General features: G+C 45.2%; 1 protein-coding gene across 3 annotated transcripts in view; it reads right to left on the bottom strand.

Moving 5' to 3' along the window:
- The window catches only part of Fam3b (family with sequence similarity 3 member B), a 58,043-nt gene extending 34,615 nt beyond the window's left edge, over positions 1-23,428 (bottom strand). For all 3 annotated transcript variants that reach the window (XM_028752532.1, XM_028752533.1, XM_028752535.1), the window contains exon 1: positions 23,276-23,428. In XM_028752532.1, coding sequence (XP_028608365.1) covers positions 23,276-23,342 — 67 coding nt within the window. In that variant the 5' untranslated portion in view covers positions 23,343-23,428. The remainder of the gene's footprint in view (positions 1-23,275) is intronic.
- Positions 23,429-24,056: the final 628 nt, after the last annotated feature.

Genomic DNA, 24,056 nt, shown 5'->3' with positions numbered 1-24,056 from the left:
AGAGAGAGAGAGAGAGAGAGAGAGAGAGAGAGAGAGAGAGAGAGAGAAACATGGAGGTGGATGTTCGCGTGTCTCTGCCAGTCAAAGATAGTTGGTATATCTAGGTTGGGTATTGGGTTACACTTCTGATTGTATGGACATCTTGTTATTAAGCATTACCAAACTTATAAAGCCTTTAATTAATATTTTTTTTAAAAGTTACTAATTAAAAAAAAGAGAGAGAGAGAAACGTGTCTCCTTAGTCTCTGGCATTTGAATAACTGGTTCCAGGTTGATGGTGCTGTTTGGAGAAGCTTAGGAGGTGTTGCCTTGCTAGAGGAAGTATGTCCTTGGTGATGGGCTCTAAGAGAGCCATTTCCAGTCAGTTTGCTCTTTCTACACTGTGCTTGCATTTCAAGATGTGAACTCTAAGCTGCTCCAGCTGCTCCAGCCACTACACCCACTGCCTCCTGCTTCTGCTTTGCCATCATGGACTCTAGCCCTCCTGAACCAACCAAAATTACCCCTTCCTTCCATAAGTTACCTGAGTCACAGTGTTTAATCATAGCCACAAAAAGCTAACTAATGAAAAGCATTGAAGTCCAAACATTTGGTCTGTTTCAGTTCTTGCAGTGTAACGGGACATGAACAAACAGTTATGTGTCATCACATCCATAGCTAGTCTGATGGGGCAAGCAAAAGGTAAATTCAAGTTGAAGTGCATCAGGATTCAAACTGAGTGGAGAAGGTACTCACGTTATGACTTGTCTGTGGGGAGAAAGCCTCACCTACAGCCATGAACTTGATACACAGAAGCAAAAGCTACACTCTAGAAGAAACCTGAGCAACTTAGAGATTGCAGGAGGCTTTGATCACATGAGCACCATAAAGGAGTGTTATGGAATACAGGATCTCTTCATAGGTACTTTAGTCCCTGAAGCACTAGAGACCCCCGTCACTCCTTCCTTTACCATTTAGGGAGCCAAAGTGCACTGAATCCTTTAGTAGCCCAAGGCCATTTAATGGGAAGCTGGGTCTCTAAACTCTTGGTCCTTTATGGGAGTGTCTCAGGGCCCTGGGACACATTCCAAGAATTCTCTCTGAAGATGAATACAAGTCAGGATTCATCTTTAGATCTTCAATAGACAAAGATAGTTTCATAATTTTCTATTGACAGTTCTTTGAGATGCTGAGTAGCTGACATCATTTTTCTCTCTCTACTCTTCCTTAATCTCTTTCTATAAACTGGGAGCCTTCACTGCTGAATATAGGTCTGGGATGCAGGGTATGTGAGGTCAGGAAACAATAAGTGTCAGTACCTGGTTCATTTCCTCTGCCACTGGCTTTTATTTTAATTTTGTTTTTTTGAGACCTGGCTGTCCTAGAACTTACCCTGTAGACCAGGCTGGCCTTGAACTCAGAGATCTAATTGCCTCTGCCTCCCAATTAAAGGCTTGGGCCACCACCACCAGGCTCTTAAATTTAGTTTTTTAAATTGTCTCTTTCTATGTGTGTAGACATACGTGTGCTGTGGGACACACACAGAGGTCAGAGGATAATCTTTATATTTTGGTTCTTGTTTTCTGCCTTGAGACATGGTCTATTTGTAGTAATGTCACACAGGCTAACAAGCCTCAAACTTCTATAAATTCTCTTATCTCTGCTTGGGACCCAATCTCAGGTCATCAGGCTTGTGAGTCAAGCACTGTTACCCACTAAGCCATCACCCCAGCCCTAGGTCAATCCATAAAGACACTCTTGAGGGTCTTAGGTCTGGAATCAAGAAGGATGAACTTGACTTAGATATATTAAGTGTGCAGCTGGTTGGCCTTAAGTGAGCTGTTGAATACCTAATCCTGGATTCTGGTTACTAAGGACCACTTCAGAGGGGCTGTGTTGACTAAGAGAGGGAACATGAGACAAGACTACACAATAAATTGCTCAGTTTATCTCTCGCTGTCAGAAAACTGAACTTCAGTGCAGACTTATAAAAAAAATCATGTTAGGAATTAGGTCAGAGATTATCACCATGAGAAGCACTTGAGAAGAACAAGACGTGACAGACTTGTCCTGGGTCACAGTGACAGGGATTTCAGTCCACGCTGCTGACTTTTGTTTGGGGGCCTGTGATGAGAAAGAGACTGTACACGACCAGGAATGGCATGGAGGAGCAAATCTAATCACCTCCTAGCAGCTACGAACCAGAGAAAGAAACCAGAGATAAATTTATACACTCCCCAAAGATCCACTAGCTCTGAGTCCCGCCTTCCCCAGTTTCAAGTCTCACCACCTCTTAAAGGTCCATTCAGGTCCAACTTGGCCTGGAATATTCCAACAGAAAACATATTTCTCAAAGGTAGTCCTTACAGACAGAAAACAAAAGTGTCTCAGGAGACAGAAAATGCTTCTAGTTGGCATACGGCTGCAGGAACCACTACACACAATGTAAGAAACGCAAAGGAGAGAGACAGACAGAACTTCCTTCTTCATAGGTGGAGCGAGGGCTCCCAACCTTTCTGTGTGGTTTAACTGGAAGCAGGGTGGGCTGTTTTTGATACATGGACATATTGTCTCTGCAAGTGGAGCTCAAGCATCACGATGGAGTCAAGCACTTCTTTATGGCTAGAGTCTTTACCTCAGACAGTCTGACCTAGTTCCTCAGGTACCAACACTACACACTCCAGAACCTAATCATCAGGTCAGGTGTATAGACCCGGTTCCAGGCAGGCCTATTCCTATCCTTTCTCCCTGAAAAGAGGCCTGGTGCTCACCCAGCAATGCCTGCTCTATCAGGAATCAGATCCCACAAGACCTCGTATCAGTAGCCACAGAGGCTGTAACTGAACATATCTCTCTCCCTTCTGAGCTATGAGAGAATTGAAATTATTGTGACAGAAGAAACAAAGGTCTTGTTACCTCCATTATCTCAGCAATGTCACCTGCAGCCAGCCCCCAAGTCCCAGGTATATAGCCTACCTATTACTGTCCCCCAGCTGGTGTGACCACACTCCACTCTTAGATTGTAGGGTTGCCCTTTCTCTGGTATCATTCTTCCCAAACAGCCACCACTGTGGCCTTGAATGAGAACCTCACATGCTGCCCAGGTGCCTTGGACAGTACCTGGAAGTGCTCTCATCTCTGCTCTGTGGAAGGTTCTAGAATCCTCTCCTGGGAAGTGGCCTTCCCTGGTGGCCCAGGTAAGGTCCTAGTTTGCCCTTGGGTTTCCAACATGAGCACAGACATGAACTAAGGCCTCAGCACCCACCTTATCTGGGTTTAGGGTGCCCAGGAGTGAAAAGAGGCTCAGGGATCCACACAGTGAGAACTAGCAGGAGAGTCCGACTCCCCTCAAAAGCATCCCCTGCGTGAGGAAAGCCCTGGCTGGGACCAGCGGTGCCCGGAGTCCGTTGGCAACACAACCCTCCCCGGACTCGTACCCTCCTCCTCCACTGGGACCCTAAGTCCTCACCACTTCGGTGGCTCCAGCCTCTGTGGGCCTGGAACAGCCGCGCCCTTGCCATATGCCAAGATCAGCTGACTCCTCAGAACTCCGCCCTCTGTTCCGTTGCTTCACAGCGCCCCCTTCTTTCCCTATGCTCTGCGCAGCCTCTTCCGCCCCAAGGCCCCCAGAGAGGGAGGCCTACACTGTGGGGATCACTTCGTGAGGCCTGTACAACCTACAGGGATATGACCCGGGTGGCAGCCAGGCTCTTAGGAGGGTTACTCAGGCCTGTGAGACTTCAGCCATTAGGGAAGCCCACAGGGACGCAGCCCTAGAATGGGAAAAGTCCCCTCCCCTGACTTTAGGGGTGTGTGTCGGTCTTCTGGGGCCTGGAAGGCTCATTCAGTACTATGGAAATCACTGCCCACTTCTAAATGCTCTGCTCAAGCCAGGCTCCATGCCTCTTCTGGTGTCCTGGGGCCCTTCTATTTAGGAGTACAGACTAAGGTGCTTTAAATCTAATTTCCTTATGCTAATGTTTCAGGGAAATGCACCCAGCATCTTGTTTTCTCATCCAAGCAGGGCAGCACTTCCATGTCCTTCCTTACAAAGCCGGACTTAAGGACAGCTTCCTGGCCAGGCATCTGCAGATCTGTGGTCTTCTGGAAAGGTGGATGTCTCTGCATTGGCACCCTGGGGTCCAGTCCCTGTAGAATAAATTCCTCATTCATACAGGAGCTAAGAAAGCCAGAGGATTAGGAGCTTTACCGCTTAGTGAGTTCAGGAGCAGCCTGGGCTCCTTATAATTTTCCTGAAGTCCCTGATGCCATCAGTGATGCAGATATGGTATGAAAGATACAGATATCAGGAGTCTCAGACAGAACCATGATGCAGGTTTCTACCTGAGCAGAACACTGGCTCTTTAGGCTGTTCTACACTGGAATTAGTGCTATCAAAATTCTGCCCTGCAAGATAATCTTATTGTAGATAAGATTAAAAGTCCTCTAACACTGCCCCTCAGACTGGTCAGACCAGGAAAGACCCGTTTGTTGTGTGAGAACTCAACTCAGGGAGAATTTAATATATAGTCAGAATGAGTCCGCAGCTCAGTTAGCATGGAGGGTGTTGACACTCTGCATGTTGATGGGCCATTCTTTGCTGAGTGGCTTCTCTCATGCAGCAATCCAATCTATGTCCTCTTGGTGGACAGTGCCACTGCCTGTTGTCTCTAAAAACAAATATCCCAGGTTGAGCACTCCCGTGGTTCACAATAGTAGTGAAGAGGAAAGATCCTCCCTGACTCTAGAACAGACAAGGAAGAGGCCTAAAATCAGCACTACCTGGCTCTCTTAGAACAGCAGCCCATCTGCCAACACCCTACCTAAGTGCCACTTTATCTAGAATCCTGGGGACTCCGGTGTGCCCATCAACACTGTTTCTGTTCCCTTTACTAGGTGTCTGCTCTTTGTCTACATCTGAACGGTATGTGTCAGATGTCAGAGGGAAAGAGTCCTAGAAAGGCTGGATGCGTGTCCAGACTGGAGGACTCTTCGAGGGTTGCCTATGTTGGGCATAGCTGGACAGGATGAGGCAGGGCAGCGAGGCCTGATTGAGAGGGCACCTTAGTGACTATCCTCATAAGAAACTAGAGCAACGAGCTGGCTGCTGTCACAGAGATCCTGCTCTCTGAATCTTGCAGCCAACTTTTATGCCAGTTATGTAGGGTAAGTGTAACAAGGAAATAATAGACTATCCACAGCTCTCAGAATCTAGGTGTGGTGTCTCCTGACAGAAGGTAGGTGGGGACAGAGGCCAGGCCTAGTGACTGCCTGACACCATGACAGGGCAGTGTGGAAATGGGCTATGGCTATGGTAAGTGGAGTCAGTGGGCCTAGAGTATTTGTCTCAGCCCACATTTTACCTCTCAAAATTCTCCCAGTTTCTGCCTTCCACTCCTTCATAGCACCACACACCATGTCAAACACTCATTGTTCCCTTCTTGTTGGTCTCAAGTTGAGATTTGGGTCTTTGGCCCAGAATTCTCAGGACCTAGTTCAGGCTTGAGTAGCAACGCACTCCACAAATATTTGTGGTGTGACCAAATGAAGTTAGCAAACAGGCTGAGAATCCGGTTTCTTTTAATGATAACCAAAGAACCACTTGTTTGGTTTTTTTTTTTCTTCCCCTTCCTCTGACAGTTGATTTAGTGCCAACTTACCTGCTTGTCAAGGAGTGACTCTGGATTTCCCCAGTAAGGATGGGAGGGGTGCCCCAGGAATCCTGATGCTAGGGCTCCATTCTATTAGCAGAATTCACTCTGTTCCATAAAAGGACTGGCTTGTTCTGTCCAGTGACCTCATAACACCACCCTCTGTTCATGAAGAAAATGAAGCTTAGAACAACAAAAAACAGAAACAAACAAACAAAACAAGCATACAAACAAACAAACAAAACCTTTGTAAATAAAATAAGCAGATGCTTTGCAAATCATCAGGGGTTTAACTGATAATTTTAACATAACAAATGATCACTGTGGATACCTTGCCTGGAAAAGCATCCCAAAGAAAAGGGCACTGAGCTGATATAGACTCTAAGTCAGGGATGCTACATGCTGAGCAGCCCAAAGCCTTATGGGAAATAGCAGTCAAAGTAAGGGTAGAGCTAGTTTATCCTCTAAGTGGGCCCTCAGGACTACACAAATAATATAAACATGATTGGACATTGCAGTGGTGCTGGGTGATGTCTGGGGGTTTTGTTCTCCATCACCTGTAACTGATGCAAATTATTTCCCCTGCATGACTTAGAACTGGTTCTGTCTAGATGGGAGTGGTAGCTTAATGACTTTCCTGTACACCTCCTGCACAAAATCCACATCAGACCAAACACCTCTTACGATGTGGGTGGGACAATTTTGCAGCTCCCAGGACCCAGTCTCATTCATTCCAGTTGCTCAGACCCTGGTTTGCTGGTGATGACATGGTGGTCACCCCCAGCCCTGTGCACAACACTAGACTCCAGGGTACCTGAAGCCAGGAGAATGGACAGTGTGTATCGAGAGAAGTGGAGCCAGGTCAGATTGCAGTGCTTGAATTTGGGTCTTCTCCCATATTTTGGAATGAGGTTACTAAGGCAAGTGCTTATGTCAAAGTGGTAGGGATGGTATCAAGGTGAGGGCAAGGGGAAAGCCAATCCAAGAGTTCAAAAGACAGATCATCAAAACAAGCTGGGTTATTGTGGAAAGCTCTGAGTTGTTAAGAAAGCAGAAGAAATTAATAAGCACTGCAAAGCAGGACAGGGAGGGGTCAGAAGGACTCTGTTTCCAGCCTGCTTTGTGAAGGTAGAAAATCATCCAACAAAACACACAATGAAGCAGACCACAGGGGAGTCAGCGATTGATGATAGATAGGCTGTCCTGAAGGAAAGAATACATATCCATCCAAGCACCCAGGCCACAGACCATGTCAACCAGCCTACACCAGGAAGAAACCCTCAGTTCCAAATGTTCATGCAGCCATGATCAAAACCAGAACGAGAAGGTATTTATGCTTGACAGAATATACAGTATAAACTCCTTGATGTCAAAGAAACTAAATAGGAAAATTAGGAAACAATGTCTAGAAAGTAGTGAGACGAGACATGTCAGAATATATGAAATTCAATTAAATCCATGTTCACAGCAACATCAGATAGGCAAAAACTCCCTTCCCATTAAGAATAGGAATAAAAACTAGGGGCTGGAGAGAAAATGCTTGCTGCTTTTCCAGAGGATGTTAAGTTGTTCCCAGGAACCACATCAGACAGCCCCCGAATGTCTGTAACTTCAGCTACAGGGAATCCCACACTCCTCTTCTGGCTTCCATGGCCACAGGGCATGAACTCCTCTGACTCCCCTGTGGTCTGCTTCATTGTGTTTTGTTGGATGACTTTCTACTTTCACAAAGCAGGCTGGAACCAGAGTCCTTCGGCAACTTCATGCACACTTGTGAGTTGGCTTTTCTGGTAAAAGCTACCAGCTGGTATATACTCAGCCAGCTTAATAGCAGAGATGTGTCCAGTCATCTGACAGTGTCTGTTATGTCAAGTCCAGTTGCTACCCTCACAGTAGCAAGTTCTCATTGTGTGGCAGACCCAGCGAGCTCAGTATTTGAGAATAGGACAATGCTCCTAACTTTGTGCAAAAATTGAGTTTTTGGGGGAATTTGGTTCCCTGTAATGGTTTTAGTTCACTGATCTTCAGCAGTTGTCTGGAGGAGGAGACACATACGTGAGGAGGTCAAGTGAAAAGAGTGGACTCATAGCAAGGCCTGTGTTCTTGCAGAAGTAACTTGTAGAAGTGGCCAGACTTTAAATAGCAATAAGCTTCTGATACACAAAGAAGATACATAAATCCTCATGTCTGTCCCCAGGAGGCAAAGTGAGCTGTGTTAGTGGAGAACTAGTCACATCTGAGCATTGGAACATGGAGACCTTCTGAGTCCATAGTTTTTATGATTTGTAGGGCATTGTCCCAGCAGCAGGGATTGTATTTGCCTTACTTTACTGTCTGTTCATGTAATAGATGTCACTACATAAAGCAAGTTGGGAGAACAATTTATATAGCTTACAGGGCCGGAGGGAATGCAGAGCAGACAAAGTGCAGGAAGAACCTGGAAGCAGGAGTTGAAGCAGAGGTGCTGGAGAAGTGCAGCTTACTGACTTTCTCTCCATGGCTTACTCAGCTTGCCCAAAGGTCCTAACCAGGATTTTTTTTGTGGTCCTACCTATCACTGACCTACCACTGTCTTAACTCCAACCTTCCTCCCCAGGTGGTCTGAATAGCTGTAAGAGGGCTATAAAATTTATTCTCCCTCTGGCTGACACCAGGCTTTGGTATTTTCCTCCTTCTAGCATGGAATTTCTGGAGAAAGTAATCAAGACTTCAGAATAATACCTGGCACCTAGCATCATAGGAGCCTTTGTTGTAAGAGATAAGGCGCAGCCCTGTGCCACTTAACAATGGGTTTAAGGCTAAGGTTCTTCTGAAATTCTGCACAGAAATAACAGATAGATAGGAGCAGTTTCCATGAGCACAGATACCCTGGAGTTCCAGAGGTTCACCAACTGAGCATCTAAATCCAAAGTCCTGTGACTCTTAGCCTTGAGACTATTGGCCTATGGCTTTCAGACGTGGAGGCCTATTGCTGCAGGTACTAATGGCAGGGGTTCACTATCCTGGAATCTCCTGGTAGGCATTTACTGTTGTGTGTGCAACGCATGGCTGATTCTCTGGGCCTAGAGGCACTAGGAACTAGTACTGCGTCTCCTGAGCCCTGGTATGGGAATTAATCATTAACCATCAGTGTCTAGTGCAGGCCCTTACAGCCTTTTAGTCTGGACTTGTCTTGTGCTTTAGGCTCTTTGAAGCCTGTAGTCCTCCAAAGTCATAGCTGTCATAGTTACAGAAGCTCAACCTGCAGAGTCTTCCCTCCAGGACTTTAAAGTTTTCAACTGGCCCTTAGATTTGCAACTCAGACCTCCAGGTTGGGAGCCCTCAGCTCAAGATGGCTCAAGAATCTTAGCTACCTTTTCATCTTGGATCTTATGGTAATAGGCCCTCCAGTTCTGGTGACTCCAGGACTCTTTGTCCGTTTCCTTGTAAGTACTTCTGCTGGGCTGAAGCCCCAGTGTCTTGCTAGCTATTCCTGCAACCAGTGCAGGCTTCTTAACGAAGACAACACGTGGGCAAAGAAAACATCCTGAAGAAGGCCTTTATTGAGCATAATGTTGCAGGTGTGCAGTACATGCAAAAGGGCTTCAAGGCTAACCTAAAAGAGTTACAGGCACGCTGCTTACAGAGCTAAAAAGGAGGCGAGGGCTACCCTTTTCAACTTGAAATTCCTGCTCATCACTGCACTGTTCCCAGTTCCACCAATTGCTGGCTTCACATGAAGCCAAACACGGACCACCCCACACCACAGAAAAGGCCAATCAGATCTTGCACTGCACCAATGACAAACTTCCTGTTAAGTCACTAGGGAAATGCTCCTCCCGATTTGAATTAGAATAACTGCGGGGGGGAGCAGTGTCATCTAGGTTGTCTTTCCTGAAGTGGTCATGACTGGAGGAATGTCTCCAGCAGCAGGTGCTAGGGCTCCAGCAGCAGAAGCGATAATGCTCTTTGTAGCTGGACTGCAGCTTCTTTAAGATATCTATGAAGTATTCAAGTCAACCATGCTGCTGTCCATCTGTCCATGCTATGGACTGTCACCAAAAGGGAAAACAGCAAAATCAATCAATCAATCAATCGATCAATCGATCTGTCTGATGTCTATCAGAGTTATCTTTCCAACAGTTTATCCCACTTAAAACTAAACACTAGTGGGTGCTTACAATGAGGACTTGTATTTAGCACAGACATTCTTATCATTATTAACCCCTAACAAAATCCCCCCAAAGAGGGATGAGTTCATGAACACGTCTCAGATAGTTAATCATGTTTTACAAAGGTACTCACAAACACTAAGATGGTTTTGGTGTCTCCATGGATGATGGGACCATGTGAGCCATGTCCTCCTATGTATGGTCCATCCTTAAACAAAACATCACATGTGGCTATGAGTTCACCTCTGAGCCAAGACATGACATGTGGCTATGAGTTCACCTGTGAGCCAAGAACTGCTCTGTCTTACTGTGGATGGCTTGCCTCCATTCGTGAGTTGATGAGACAATAAAAAGGCAGGGTAGGGAGTTCTCAATCCACCCTGCCTGGTACAAGGCTAGCTCTGTCAGCCATAACCATCTTCTTCAACTAACTGTGGCTCCCTGGAGACATGTGTGATCAGAGAGCTGAGATCGCATGTTACATATAAAGCTTGTGCCACATACAAAGCTCAGTTCTGGAGAGATGCTTACCCAGCCTGAGGTTGCCTACTCTGTTAGTGTCAGACCTATCTAGGAGATGAGAAGGCCCTGCTATCCCAGAAAGACTGAAGTTCCACATCATCCTCAGTCCTGGGTCTAACTCAGGGTGACAACCAGACCCCACACACATGTCACTCTTGCTCTGCAGTTGGCTGAGAATCCTCACTCTTTGCTTCATAGACCTGAACTCTCCTCAGAGCCCCTACCTTGCTGTCTTTCTGTGGTATTTATATCTACTGAAAAAAAAAAAACTCTTACCCAAAAAGACAGTCTGCCTCAGTGTCTCTTTTGAACTCTAAATCTGAAGTGTTTCTTAAAATTTGAAAATAAAAAAACAGAAAAAATTAATACAACCCTGCCTGGCATATTGTGGTGGTTTGAATGGGGCTATCTCCCCATAGTCTCTGGCATTTGAATACTTGGTCCCCAGTTGGTGGTACTGTTTGTAGGCTTAAAAGTTATGGCCTTATTGGGGGAAGTTTGTCACTGAGAACAGGCTTTGTGAGTTTAATGACTTGGGACCATTTCAGATTCACTCTCTCAGCCTCTCGTTGTGGTTTCAGATGTGAGCCTGCAGCTCTCATCTTGCAGTTTGAATTGACATGCCTTCCAGCTGTCATGTCATGCTTTCCCCACCATGATGCTGATGAGCTATCATCCTTCTGGAATTGTAAGCACAAACTAACTCTTTCTTTAAGAAGTTGCACTGTAATACGATATTTTATTACAATAATAGAAAAATAATTAATATGCCTGTCCATGGGTGGAGGAGTTTGCAAATCTGAGACAATGCTCTGGCGTGAACATCTTGCCTCAGAGAATTTGTCTACTGTGCTGATCCACACACTATGTTGTCCCTCACAAACTGTTCTTGCCCAGCTATCTGTAGTCCTCCTATACACAGGAACTGGGCCACTGTCCCAAAGGCAAATCTTTGCTACGTATTCAGTGTCACCACTTCCCCAGCTCAGAATCTCACAAACTCAGTAATCCCCCAACTTTATACTGGACAATGGAATCAAATGGGACATGGGTTGTTCTCCACCCCTAAAAGGCACCTTATATGATTTCCCACACTTAAAGTGTCATCCAAACTTCATGGCTTGAGATCACGTTGTGAGAAATCTCTCCACATTAGAAAGATGAGGCAAGGCCACTAGAGGGAGACAAGATGTTCCCCTGGAGTGGTGGAGATCCCTGCCAGGAAGCTGCCACCAATCCCTCCCTCCTGATGAGATTTCCCTAGATCTCTACAGGATTCTATAACTGAATCCTCTCCTTCACTAAGCCCCTCCAGACAGCCCTGCCCTTCCTTGGTTGCCCTGTATGTCCTGGAGGTGGCCCACTGGTGCCAAGACTGAATTCTGTCTACAGCTGTCCTCTCTCTCTCTCACCATGGACTAGGGGTTTGGATAGAGTCTCCTTGAAGCCCTACTGTCTAGGCCTTGACTCTTCTCCATAACCATAGCATAGGCTGACAACTGGAACTAATTTCTAGAAAACTAAAGTCTTTACCAAGGACTTTGTAGAGTAGCTAACGGGGAATAAGCCCTGTCTTAATTAGGATTTCTATTACTGTCCCCTAACACCATGACCAAAAGCAAGTTGAGAAGGAAAAGTGCTATCTGGCTCACACTTTAAGATCATAGTCCATTATTGGTGGAAGTTAGGATAGAAACTCAAGCAGGACTGGAACATGGAGCCAGGAGCTGATGCAGAGGCCGCGAAGAGGTTTCCCATGGCTTGCTCAGCCTGTTTTCTTATAGAACCCAAGGATTCTGGGTTTATACCAGCCCAGGGATGGTACCACCCACAAAGGCCTGGCCCCCACCCCTGATCACTAATTGAGAAAATGCCTTACAGCTCGATCTCATGGAGGCATTTATTCAAATGAAGCTTCTTTTTCTTTGATGACTCTAACTTGGGTCAAATTTCACACAAAACCAGTCAGTACAGGCCCCATTGGGACGATATTTTCAAAGCAGAGTGTAACAACCAGGCACATGTCCTTATACAATGCTCAATATACTCAGCCCATACAGCGTGCTTCTCACAAGCAGCACCCTATTCAGAGCTTTGTGTGGTATACAGCGAGTGTTGGCAGAGCTGTGCATTCCCATCCAAACGACTGTGGGTCCAAAGTCACAAGCTACCATTGCCTGACTTTGGATCCCTCCTCATACAGAGGAAGGTCCAACTACTGCTTTCACAGGCTTTGTGTTTGATGAAGTTGACTATCACTGGAGGTCTGATTTGAAATATGCAGAGTTAGCAGGGCATGGTGGTGTATTCTTTTAATCCCAGCACTCAGGAGGCAGAGGCAAACAGATCAGTGAGATCAAGGCCAGCCTGGTCTACAAATCAAGTTCCAGGACAGCCAGGGCAGTAGCACAGAGAAACTCTGTCTCAAAAACCCAAAAGAAAGAAAGAGAGAAAGAAAGAAAGGAAGGAAGGAAGGAAGGAAGAAAGAAAGAAAGAAAGAAAGAAAGAAAGAAAGAAAGAAAGAAAAAGACAAGACAGAAGAAAAAGAAATGCAGAGTGATATTGGAGAAGATAGCTCCTGATATCACTTAAGGGCTTAACCAAAACTGTTCCTGATAGCCTTGGAATTAGGACTGGCCATGGCAGCATGGTAACTCAGACATAGAGCCTTCATTAGTCCCACTGAAACTTCAGTGTTTATCCATAGGTGCAACCAAAGGCAAGAAGGGTACTATTCGTTCTGGTACCACCAGAGGGCAACAACAGCAAACCAGCTTGAAGTTTTTAACCAGTTTATCTTCGATTCTAGAGTCAGAAAATATCTCGCTCCACCAAACAGAACCAGCATTCTTAAAGCTGAGCAGGAGATGCATTTGACACAGAGAACAACTGGCTCCAAAACAAATGGAAGCTGAAAAGGAGGAGAGGCCATGTCATGTCCTCACAAGCAAACACAGGAAGACAGGACACTGACACTGTAGCTGAATGGCTCACCCCAGGCTAACTTCAATGACTGTCGCCATGAAAACCAAAGGGTGAGCAGGCTTCATCATCACATGAGAACTGAAGTCCCAGGGAAAAGCACCGTCTGTGCTGAAGATCTTACAAATGAATGACTGATAAAACTTCACCACCATGGACAGTGGAGATTGTTGCAGTTTGGAAGGCAAAATTATCTTGGACTAACTTTAGCCCCCTGAAAAGCCTTTAATTGCCCACCTCTATGGGTGAAAGTTTGGCATGTATTAACTCAAACTAGTACCACTAGCACCTACCCATGCAAAAACTAATCAAGTTCTCAGACCTGTAGCAGAGGTTCCCCCTGCCCCTTGCCATAACCTGCTTATTCATGTCCCTGCCAATGCCATTGGTAAATGCACTCAGTTCATGACTTTGCTCAGTGACTATAAAAGTTCTTGTTAATGCTTTCACAGTAGAACCTTGTTGGAACACAATGCCTCAGGATTACAGAGGAAGGCTCAAGGGGAGCTTCAACTCCGATACCTCAGTTGAGTATAGGAGTTAGTTCCCTCCCCACTTGGTGCCATGACATCAGCTGCACACCACCAATCTTAGTAAGAATTTATTACCCTGACAGTTATCAGGCTTCACTCCTTCTTTGACATTATAGAGCAACACACACACACACACACACACACACACACACACACACCACACCTCTGGAGTATGCAGATAAAGCATCTTCCAACACCCCTGTCCTGGGCAATAGTATGAAGACACACAAACCCTACCCCAAAGACCCTAACTGCCTCCCTAGGGGAATAAATACCCTCCATTCCTCTCCAATAATGTGAACCAGTTCTCCAAAGTTGTTCCCAGGTATGTGTTCTTTGTCATGCACTCACGACTAATATGCCTGTATCCACGCACACCTCATTAAACTTCTCTCCCTCCAGTCTAGCCTGGTTCACAACAGGGCTGGCTATCCCAAGGAAGAAGTAGACCTGGGGTGGCAGAACACATCATTTAAGACACTCCAAGTCGACCATTCCACCTGGGTATCCATCCCATGTGCAGTCACCAAAGGCAGACACTGATGTGGATGTCAGAAAGTGTACATGCTGACAGGAGCCTGAGATAGCTGTCTCCTTAGAGGTCTGCCAGAGTCTGACATATTCAGAGGCAGATGCTCACAGCTAACTATTGAACTGATCAATAGGTTCCTAATGGAGGAGAGAGAAGGAGCTGAAGGAGCTGAAAGGGTTTTGTGGCCCCATGAGGAGAGCAACAATACCAACCAACCAAAGCTCCCAGGGTCTAAACCACCAGCCTGGGAGCACATAGGGAGGGACTCATGGCTCCAGCTGTATATGTAAGGGAGGATGGCCCTGTCGGGCATAGGTGGGAGAGGAGATCCTTGGTCCCATGAAGGCTGGTTGCTGAGTGTGGGGAATTCTAGAGTGGGGAGGTGGGAGGGGGGCACATCCTCATAGAGGCAGAGGGAGGGGGATGGGATGGGAGGTTCCTGTGTATGTGGGGAAATGGGGTAAGGGAATGGCATCTGGAGTGTAGACAGAATATCCAATTAAAAAAAAAAAAGCACTCCAAGTCCATTTTCCTGACCATGGTCACTCACATTTGGCTCAAAATAAATTCTCTCCTGTTCCCTTTGGAGTAAGAGCTGGGTTTTGCATTAACCTTTGCAGTGAACCCAGAAGGTTGTCTATGTATGTATGTACGTATGTATGTATGTATGTATGTATGTATGTATGTATGCTCTTACACAGTAGGAGGTGAGGATATATTCCACAGAAGGACTGGGACTGAGGATGCAATTTAGAAATCCAGTATGTGTCCTGAATCTGGGACCTCACCAATATCTCAAAGCTTTCAAGATCTGGTTCCTATTTCTCAGGCAAGTGGGCCAGCTTGACAAGGTTAGTGTTTATGGAAGAGCTGACCTCCACTTTCTGCTTCTTCCCCACCAAGCCTAGACAGTTGTGATGCCTCTTGTTGTGTCACAGGCTTCCTACACTCTGCAGCATTAAAGCAGCCCTGAAAGGTCTTATCTGGGCTCTGGGAATGGGGTTTGTTAATCCTACTGGGTCCCAAGGCTCCCCATAGCTCCTAGTCACAGGGAACCCAGACAGAGCTGAAAGTTCCAAGAGGCCTTGCTACAATACTGTGTCCCCACTGGGAAAATTTAGCACTGTTAACACTGGTTTCTTAAACAGTGGATGAAAGCTGCCTAGCTGTTGGTATCTGGCTGCTGGTATCTGCCCTGTGGCAGTTGGCCAGGTGATACTGGGGTCTCCTGGAAGTTCTTCTCTGCGGACCCATATCAGATAGCTCCTGATGTAAAGCTCTCCTTTGCTCCCTGCTTGAAGGGTTTGTATGTGACAGGGAAACCCCTAATTACAAGTTCCGAGTCTTTGATCTTTGCAGGGTGAAGTGGAAATTTCTGGTTTCTTTGGAGATTCAGCTGTATGATGTGATGTTTATCTGGTAGCTGTCGTATGAGAGAATGTTTTGCTGAGACAGACACTTGAGAAGTCGTGTGATGTTTGGAAAGAGTATAAGTAGAACTCAACAGACAGTGAATGAAGCTCTTGCATTGGTTTGCCTTGCAACACTTCACTGGTCTTTGCCGATCTTTGCCTGTTATGATTACATAGAGAGAAATGCACCAAAGAACTTCTCGTGGTATTCTGGCTGCTTTTTGCTGCTTCTGTGGATTTGTGCCAATTCAGCAGAGGCTCTCGGTTTCTACTGAATCTAGCTGCTGCTTCTGATTCGTGCTTGGTGCTTGCAAATTGGACTGGACTGCTGCTACTGATTCATGTTTGATGTTTTGGACTGGGCTGCTGATAGCCTGACAATGAAGATGGGAATCATCCTAAATGGATAAGATGGGTAGCGTTCCTAAAGAAACGCTACGAAACAGGTTCATACCCCCATTGTCCTATTAACTATCTTTCTCCCCTACCTTTGCATTTAAGAACCCCTATTATTAAAATAGGTTTTGAAAAATCTAAGTCTACAGAAGAGTAAGATGGAGTTGATGCTCTCTCCCAGCTCCATTCTCTGTGTTCCTTTGGTTCCAGAGCTTTCGTGAATAAAAGGCTTATAATTAAAAATCTATACATAAGCACTCTTGATTCTACATATGATTCAGCTCTTCTTTAGAATATACTATATATACAACTTAGATTCAACTCTTGTTCAAGAAAATAGATTTTTTAAAATAGCAACCATGTGGCTCTCCTCCATCTTGGCTGATGAACTCAAGATGGAAGCAACCATGTGACTGACAGCCATCTTTACTAAAGTTAAAGGTAACTTTACCATCTTAAGATGGTCACATGGTATATAAAGTAACATTTATAAAAATGTATAAAACTTTTTAATCCTACTGAGGCCTCTGCTTATCATTGTGTCTCCTTTTAAACCAAGGAAACAACAGTTGGTCTCTAAAATATTTTGGATTGGTATGGAATTTTTGTCTGACAATATAATTTTAAGGTTATAAAGGTCTATTCAGATGAACAAAAGCTGACTTAGAGATTTACACCTACATATGTTTTTGCTTACTGTTCAACACCAAGATTCTGGAAAATTAAAATAAGTGACAACTGTGTTTAATAAATAAGATGTAGTTGATAGATAAGGTTTATAAATTCCTAAGGTCTACACAGGTTTACAGTAATATTTGTCTAGCTTCTTTGTCCTTGTTCACGTTGTTTAGCTATTTAGATAAACTGAGTCATACAAAAAGACTCTAATAGTCTATGATGGTGCACTATAAAATGATCATAAGAAGAAGAAAGAAAAAAGAAAGAAATTACCAGTTTCCCCATGGACTGTATTTATGGTTTATTTATGGTTTATTCATAGTTTAATGCTTCATTTTGATGCTAAAGAATATTCAGTGAAGTCAATTCAGATCTTTAAGGCTCAAATTTAACAGGGATAAAGCTGTAAAATCCTAACTTATAAAAGCTATGAACTTATAAACTGTTTATAATACATTTAGTGACAAGTTTTATTTAGCCTCCTGTATGTGTTTTCCAGGTTAAGCCTAAAATCATGTATACTTAATAGATAATGGTCGTCAAACTCTTCGGAGATCTGCTGAATATGGGATTTCAATTGTTTAATGAGAAAGCTTTCCGTTATAGAGAGAAATGTTCCTAGCAAGAACACTATGGTCTCCAAAAGAATATAGATAGGGCCCAATGACAACCCCATCTAAATTGTAGTAAAACTAACCACTGGGGAAAACTGCCCAGTACCTCACCTGTTGCCAGCGTTGAGGCCTCATGCTCTAGCATAACTGTAGCTATTTTGTTTTATGCCTGTGGCTATCTTAGGCTTTATAAGGAAACTTTCTAATGTGCTGTTACTAGGAAACCTTTTCATGCACAAGTTGACTGCGTATTCTGTTATGTTCTATGCTTTGGTGTTCTTGAAAATCAGTCACAACAGAGGTCAGTTAGAACTGCTTTGTATAGTTAGCCACAGTAAGCTTGGACCTGAACCATCTGCCTGGCAACACTTCCTGTACCCATGTATGACTCTATTTATGGCTTTTGCCTTTACAAGCTGCCCCTGGGATGGACCCCAACATAAGAGAGACACTTGTGCCAATATAAGAATCCATTTTTAATAAAACTTCCATTTTGAATAGGGGTCAAATAAAAATTTAAGTTTCTGAGACCTCCCTGGGAACTGACATCCTACTTGGCAGAAAGAAACATGTATGTGTGTAACTGACATCCTGGTTGGTAAGTTAAGACATGAATGCTAGGCAAGTCAAGTTGTCCTGCTACAATTGAATAACACAACTAATTGGAACAGGATAAATGTACAACAAAGACACATGATAGGAAGTCTCCTATCCTAAATCGGTATTGGTAGACTAACTTGGCACAGATGTGTGTGGATTTCCAGCTTAAAAGCTCTGTAGGATTCTGGTTCAGAGTCATAGGCTCTGCTGTTGAGTCTGGTCTGCATCCCTGATTGATCAGTCCTGGAGTGAATGTCCAATAAACAATCCCTGTCTGACTGAGATCAGTATTCATGTGGTTTGTGGGGCATCTCCTACACCCCAACATCTGGGGCTCTGCCCAATCTGTGGACACTTCCCCCAAGTTCCTTCTCCACAGGAAAATCTCTCAGACCTGGGTCTGGCAGCCAAAGGCTCATGCTGCTCTGTGTGGAAGCTAAGAAGCTAAGATTTTTAAAAAGTCGTGTGTGGCAGAAGACCTAAGGTTCAACCAACTCCATTTTGTGCAAGACCAGGAGCTAAATTCCAATTCCAGGAAGAAAATCATAGAGTTCTCCTGAGCAAACATCCTATGGCAACCTATCCCCCTTAGCAACAGCCAGTCAGGCTAGAATCGCAGGGTCAAGGTACATATAGATAACTTAAGACATCCTGCAAAGAATAGATAACTTAGCCATCATGTTCATCCAGGTAGTTTTTCTCTTCTGTTCAGTTTCTGCAGAGTATGCCATTTTTAATGTCTCTTTAAAATATTAATCTGATGACTCTATGGAAATTCCCCTGCACCTCTAGACTCCAGGCTTTTGCTTTGACCTGCTACACTGACCTGAGAGATCTTGCTCAAGAGCTTGTAAAAAAAGACCCTATGTGTTTACATCAGAATTGGCTCCTCAGTGCTCTTAGGGGTACCTGGAACTTGGGCATAACACTATGACCACTGCCCCCAACAAACCCATCAAGACCATGGGGACCTGGGGCAGTCATGTAGGTAGTGGGTAAGTCTAGATCATTTTTATTGATACATTGGCCATTTATATTATACCTCTTGGTATAATTTATCCTTCTAAGATCTCTGATATTGACTAACTATAGCTTTAACTGCAGCAAGTTTAACAACTGCTCCCCCAAGGCTACAACTGCCTTCTTTACTCATGTGTAAAAAAATCAAGCCTCAGGCCTCTCTTCCTGGAGCTATGAGGTCTCCAGCTAAGAAAGACAGTTTACTTTGCCCAGACTCTGAAAGGAGATAAACTCACAAATGTTTTAAACCCCAAATTATTTTTGGGTTACTCAGCTTTTACTATGACTTAAAGATGTGAATCTACTGCCCTTTCTACAATGTGGAATTGAGTACAGATTACAAAATATGATAATGTTAATATACCTAAAGCTTTCAACTCTTTTTGTAAACTTAAAAAAATTCTTGTAAGCTTCAGGGTGTTAGGGTCCAAAAATCTATGAAGACCCCAAAATCATATAGAATGCAAAGACAAAGAGAGCTTATTCTGCAGAAACAACCAGCATGTGTGTGTGTGTGGGGGGGGGGGTTGTCAACCATTCTTTGAAATGTCGACCAAAGGCCTGAAAGTCTTCTTATAGGGAAAGGGAGGAACTGTCTAGAAGAATTAGGTAATCTGAAATTTCATTGGTGGGTGCTAGGGGTTCACAGGTGGTCAGTGGTCTGCATTCCTAGGTCATGAATGTTTAACCACAGGTTGAAATAGGGCTGCCCAGCACAGATGGCCCATTCTGAGATAAGATATTTTCCCAAATTTGTGATTATCCCCCAGGCTGTTCTGTGGAACAGGGTTTTATGGTCTGTTCCTGGAGCTGTTGCCTTATGGACTAGTTCCTGGGACTTATGCTCTGTTCCTGGAGCTGGTGTCTTATGGTCTTCTTTTTGAAATCAGGCCTTGTCCTTAAATGGAGACAAATGGGGTTTATGTCATCCTTTCAAGGACATTGACTTGAATCCACCTCTTGCAGGTCAAAGGAACTGAAGACAGACAAGTACTAATAAGTTATTCTTCTGCCACTGAAATGAGCCAATCCAAACCAGATTAGAGTATATAAAAGCAGGTTTATTGGGAAACTGCTCTTGGGCCAGTGAGTTCATTAGCCCTAAGGAGAGAAACAGAGGGGATGGGGAAGAGAGAGAAAGCACTGCTATAGAGAGAAAGAAAAGAGAAGAAGAAGAGAGCAAAAAGAACCCAAAATGTCTGGATTATACAGCAAAGAGCCTATGGGGGAAGGGCAGCCCAGTCCCTGGGCTGGAAAGTTCAGGGTTAGTGGCAGGGTATGCCAAGTAGGGGCTGAAGGATGCTGGGAGAACCTGGAAGCCAGGTTTGCTTTGCTATGTAAAATATGCACCTCAGCCCTCTGTCCCACGTCTGAAACCCAATGAGTACTTAAACGTTTCCTCATCTCCCTGTTTCTGAAAGTGGGATCTCTCTTCCTCTCCCTGGCCATGAAAATCCCCTCTCCTAACTACCAGAACTATGGGCCTGAAAGTTTCACACACTGGATAAAAAATTTTCTTCTAAGCTCCTTAACTTTATGTTCTCTCCCTAGTCTTTTCTTCCCAGCTGACTTCAAATCAACTACAGACTGCTCACCTACTCCAGGTCTTCCTGCCTGTCTGCCTTAGGGTCTCTTTCCTCGAGGGATCCATAGAGATCCGCAGATCTCTGGCCCAGCTGGAGGAGCCAAAGAGTTACAGTTTTCTGAGGGAAAGCTGGAGCAAGGTGAGCTACTGCTGACCAGAAGTCAGTGGCAGGCAGCTAGACATAGCAGGCAATAGGGACCAAGGTTGAGTCTACCGAGCAGGAAGTGGCTGCTGTAGGCTCAAGCACCCAGCTGGTTTAGCCAGGTCGAGGTCCAGACAAAAGCTTTGGGAGAGAATACTCTTCCCTAAAGTGCTACAGCTCAATGAGACAGGCACTCTCAGATGATCTTTGGTGAAATAATTTGTGAACCTTATTCCTTGTGGATAGGACCTTATAAACATTTTGGGGTGGGTTGGGAATCTAGAGGTAGATGCTTCCTATTGGCTTGGTGTGAGATGTTAGGGATGCCTCATCTGCCTGTGGAAGGACTCCAGGTGTTGTCCCTACGTGACTGTCACAGTCCTCTCAATGGGGTGTCATGGTCACGTGTTCCAGGACAGAAACTGGTTGGGAGTAGATTTAAATGTCTACTGTTCTCAATTATGAGACTCTCTGGGGTTCCTGAACCTGCTTGACCTTACCAGGTTTTCTGTCTGGTGGCACAGTCCAGTGCCCCAAAGTTCCTTTATAATCTGTATCCTAGATAGCTTCAAAGCAGCTAGCTTTGTGATCCAGCCTCACAAACTGCTCCAATGTGCCTGCACTTCCCTCACCCGAGGAGGTCCCAGAAAGCCTGGTCAGCAAATAAAACAGCCTACTCTTCCTGGCCTTAGCCAACAATCCAGCTTTCTTGGGTCCCTAAAAAAGGGAGATGAATGTCAGCAGAAAGTTGTCATAGAAAAGATTATACCTCCCTTTATCATTTATTTATTTATTATTAACAGAAGGCTGGGATGTTAGAGGTGCCCATTAACATTGTCTTAGTTTGGGTTTCCATTGTTATGAAGAGACACCATGACTAAGTCTACTCTTATAAGGGACAACATTTAATTGGGATTGGCTTACAGTTTCAGAGGCTCAGTCTATTATCATCCTGGCAGGAAGAATGTCAGCATCCAGGCAGACATGGTGCAGGAGAATAAGCTGAGAGTTCTACATCTTTATCCAAAGGCAGTCTGGAAGAGACCCTCTTCCAGGCATATAGGAGGAGAGTCCCAAAGCCTTTCCACAGTAACACACTTCCTCCAACAAGGCCACACCTCCTAACAGTGCCATTCCCTGGGGCAAGCATATTCAAACCACCATACACATCAAAGCAGATGCTGGCTGTCAGGTTCTCCCAGCAAAACATTCTTTCACTTGTTTCTGCTTCAGCGAAACATTCCTTCATATGTTTGCCCCAGAAAAACACCATCCAACACAACTGACTTTCCAAAGAACCCTTAAGTTTCCACTTCAGTTGACATCTGGTCAAAGTATCTAAAAAACTACACACACCCTTTTGCTGTTGTCTTAGTTACTTTTCTATCACTGTAATAAAACACCAAGACCAAGGCAACTTGTAGAAGGAAGGGTTTATTTGGGCTTAAGGTTCTATAAGGATAAGAGTCTAGCCTGGGAGGGTAGAAAGCCAAAAGCTGGACCAGCAAGTAGGCTGAAAGCTTACATAATGAACTACAGCACAAAGCAGAATGAACTAGAAACAACATGAGTCATTAAACTCTCAAAGCCTGCCCCCAGTGACACATTTCCTTCAGGAAGATCACACCTCCTAAATTATCTGAACAGTGCATGTTCAGTTAAAACCCCCGGTTTACTCCCTCCCAACCCCCCATGGTCCAGTAAATTCCATTCCTTCCTCTCTCTTCAACCCTGTCTACTCAGAAAGCCTCCAAACAAGGAAAAGTCACCAAAAGCCCAGTTCTGCATTCCTGACATTCCTGATAACTACTGTAACCTCCTCCCCTGAAGTGGCTAGCCACCCAAATCCCCACTTTATGTGACCATACCTGGGCACTAGCCTAGCCTATAGCTCCTCTTGCTGAGAGCCATTCCCAAATAAACCTGCTCTTTTAAGATTCTAATTTGGCTTGAATTGACTTATTTCAACTGTGGAGGAAAACTACTAAGTGCCATCAACCGGGGGCCAAGTGTTCAAATGTCCAAGACGATGGGGGACATCTCATCTAAACCTCCACAGTAATAATCTGCCTACCTGCTGTGTATTTGGTAAGCATCTCCAGCTGTGTATTTGGTAAACAGAAAAGATGACGACCTGGTGGTTACCACGCCTTCCCTTTCTGTCAGGAAACTGGAAATGAGCTCTGGCTATGGGCTGTCTTCTCCAGCTCCACCCTCCCCCTCCCCCAGTGCTCTTGCTCCACTACCCTTCCTTCCATCCTGTAATACAAACGCAGAGCATGCTCAGCATGTATTTGTGCTTGTAGGCTCTGTCCCTCAGCTTTTCAGTCCAAACACTGCAGAGACAAGGATAGAACCTAATGGAGGTCGGGTTTGCTCTGCAGAGTGCAGGGCGACCGGCAACCTTAGGAAGGTGGTTGTCCTACCATCTCCAGGGCCACTAATCCCAGTCCTGCCCAGTTCTATCCCCTGTCTCACCTGCTCTTCTAGGCCTCTTCCTCTCAGCACTGCCCATTGATAACACGTCTGCCCCTTCTCCAGGCATTGTCACCTCCCTGAAGTACAGCCCACTAATTCCAGCTTCCCTCCAGCTTCCCACTGGGCTTCAGCCCTGAATCTCGCAGGCACAGACTGAATGAACTTCCCAAGAACCAGAGAAATGAAAGTGAAACTAAGTCTAAGCTGAGCTGAGAAACGCAACAGGGAGGGAGGGAGAGGGAGGGAAGGAAGCTAAACAAATCAGAAAACAGGGTGACTTCATCTGAGGTCACTGAACCTGCCTTCTCCACCACTATGCTTTCTAGGGCCAAAGAACATTGTGTGCCAGGAACCATGCTTGATCCCACTTGTGAGAGCACTTCACCATCAACTCTTTCTCACTTCTCTTTTTTGAACCAAACCAAACCGGGGGAATGTTAGCATTCTGTCTAAACTCCACCCCACAGTTACCTAGCAACAGCCAGGTAGGCCGACCCACTATAAAAGGGGCTGCTTGCCTGCTCCTCCCTCTCTTGATCTCTTGCCTTCTTGCTACCACCCTGTCCCCTCTCCGCCATGTGCTCATGGGGAATTCCCTTCCCCATCTCTCCACGTGCTCAAGGCTGCCTCTGCTTCGCTCCCCTCCCCCCCCACCCTTTTAACTCCTCCCTGTGCCTTGAATAAACGCTGTTCCATGCTATGCCGTTGTGTGGCTGGTCCCTCAGTGGGAAGGGATGCCTTGGCATGGGCCCACTGAGACATCCCCCTTCCCCCCACACCT

The sequence above is a fragment of the Grammomys surdaster genome, unplaced genomic scaffold, assembly GCF_004785775.1.
Source record: "Grammomys surdaster isolate TR1022 unplaced genomic scaffold, NIH_TR_1.0 125925, whole genome shotgun sequence".
Lineage (NCBI taxonomy): Eukaryota > Metazoa > Chordata > Mammalia > Rodentia > Muridae > Grammomys > Grammomys surdaster.
Note: the sequence above shows the minus strand (reverse complement) of the source record. Positions and strands in the feature narration are given on the sequence as shown.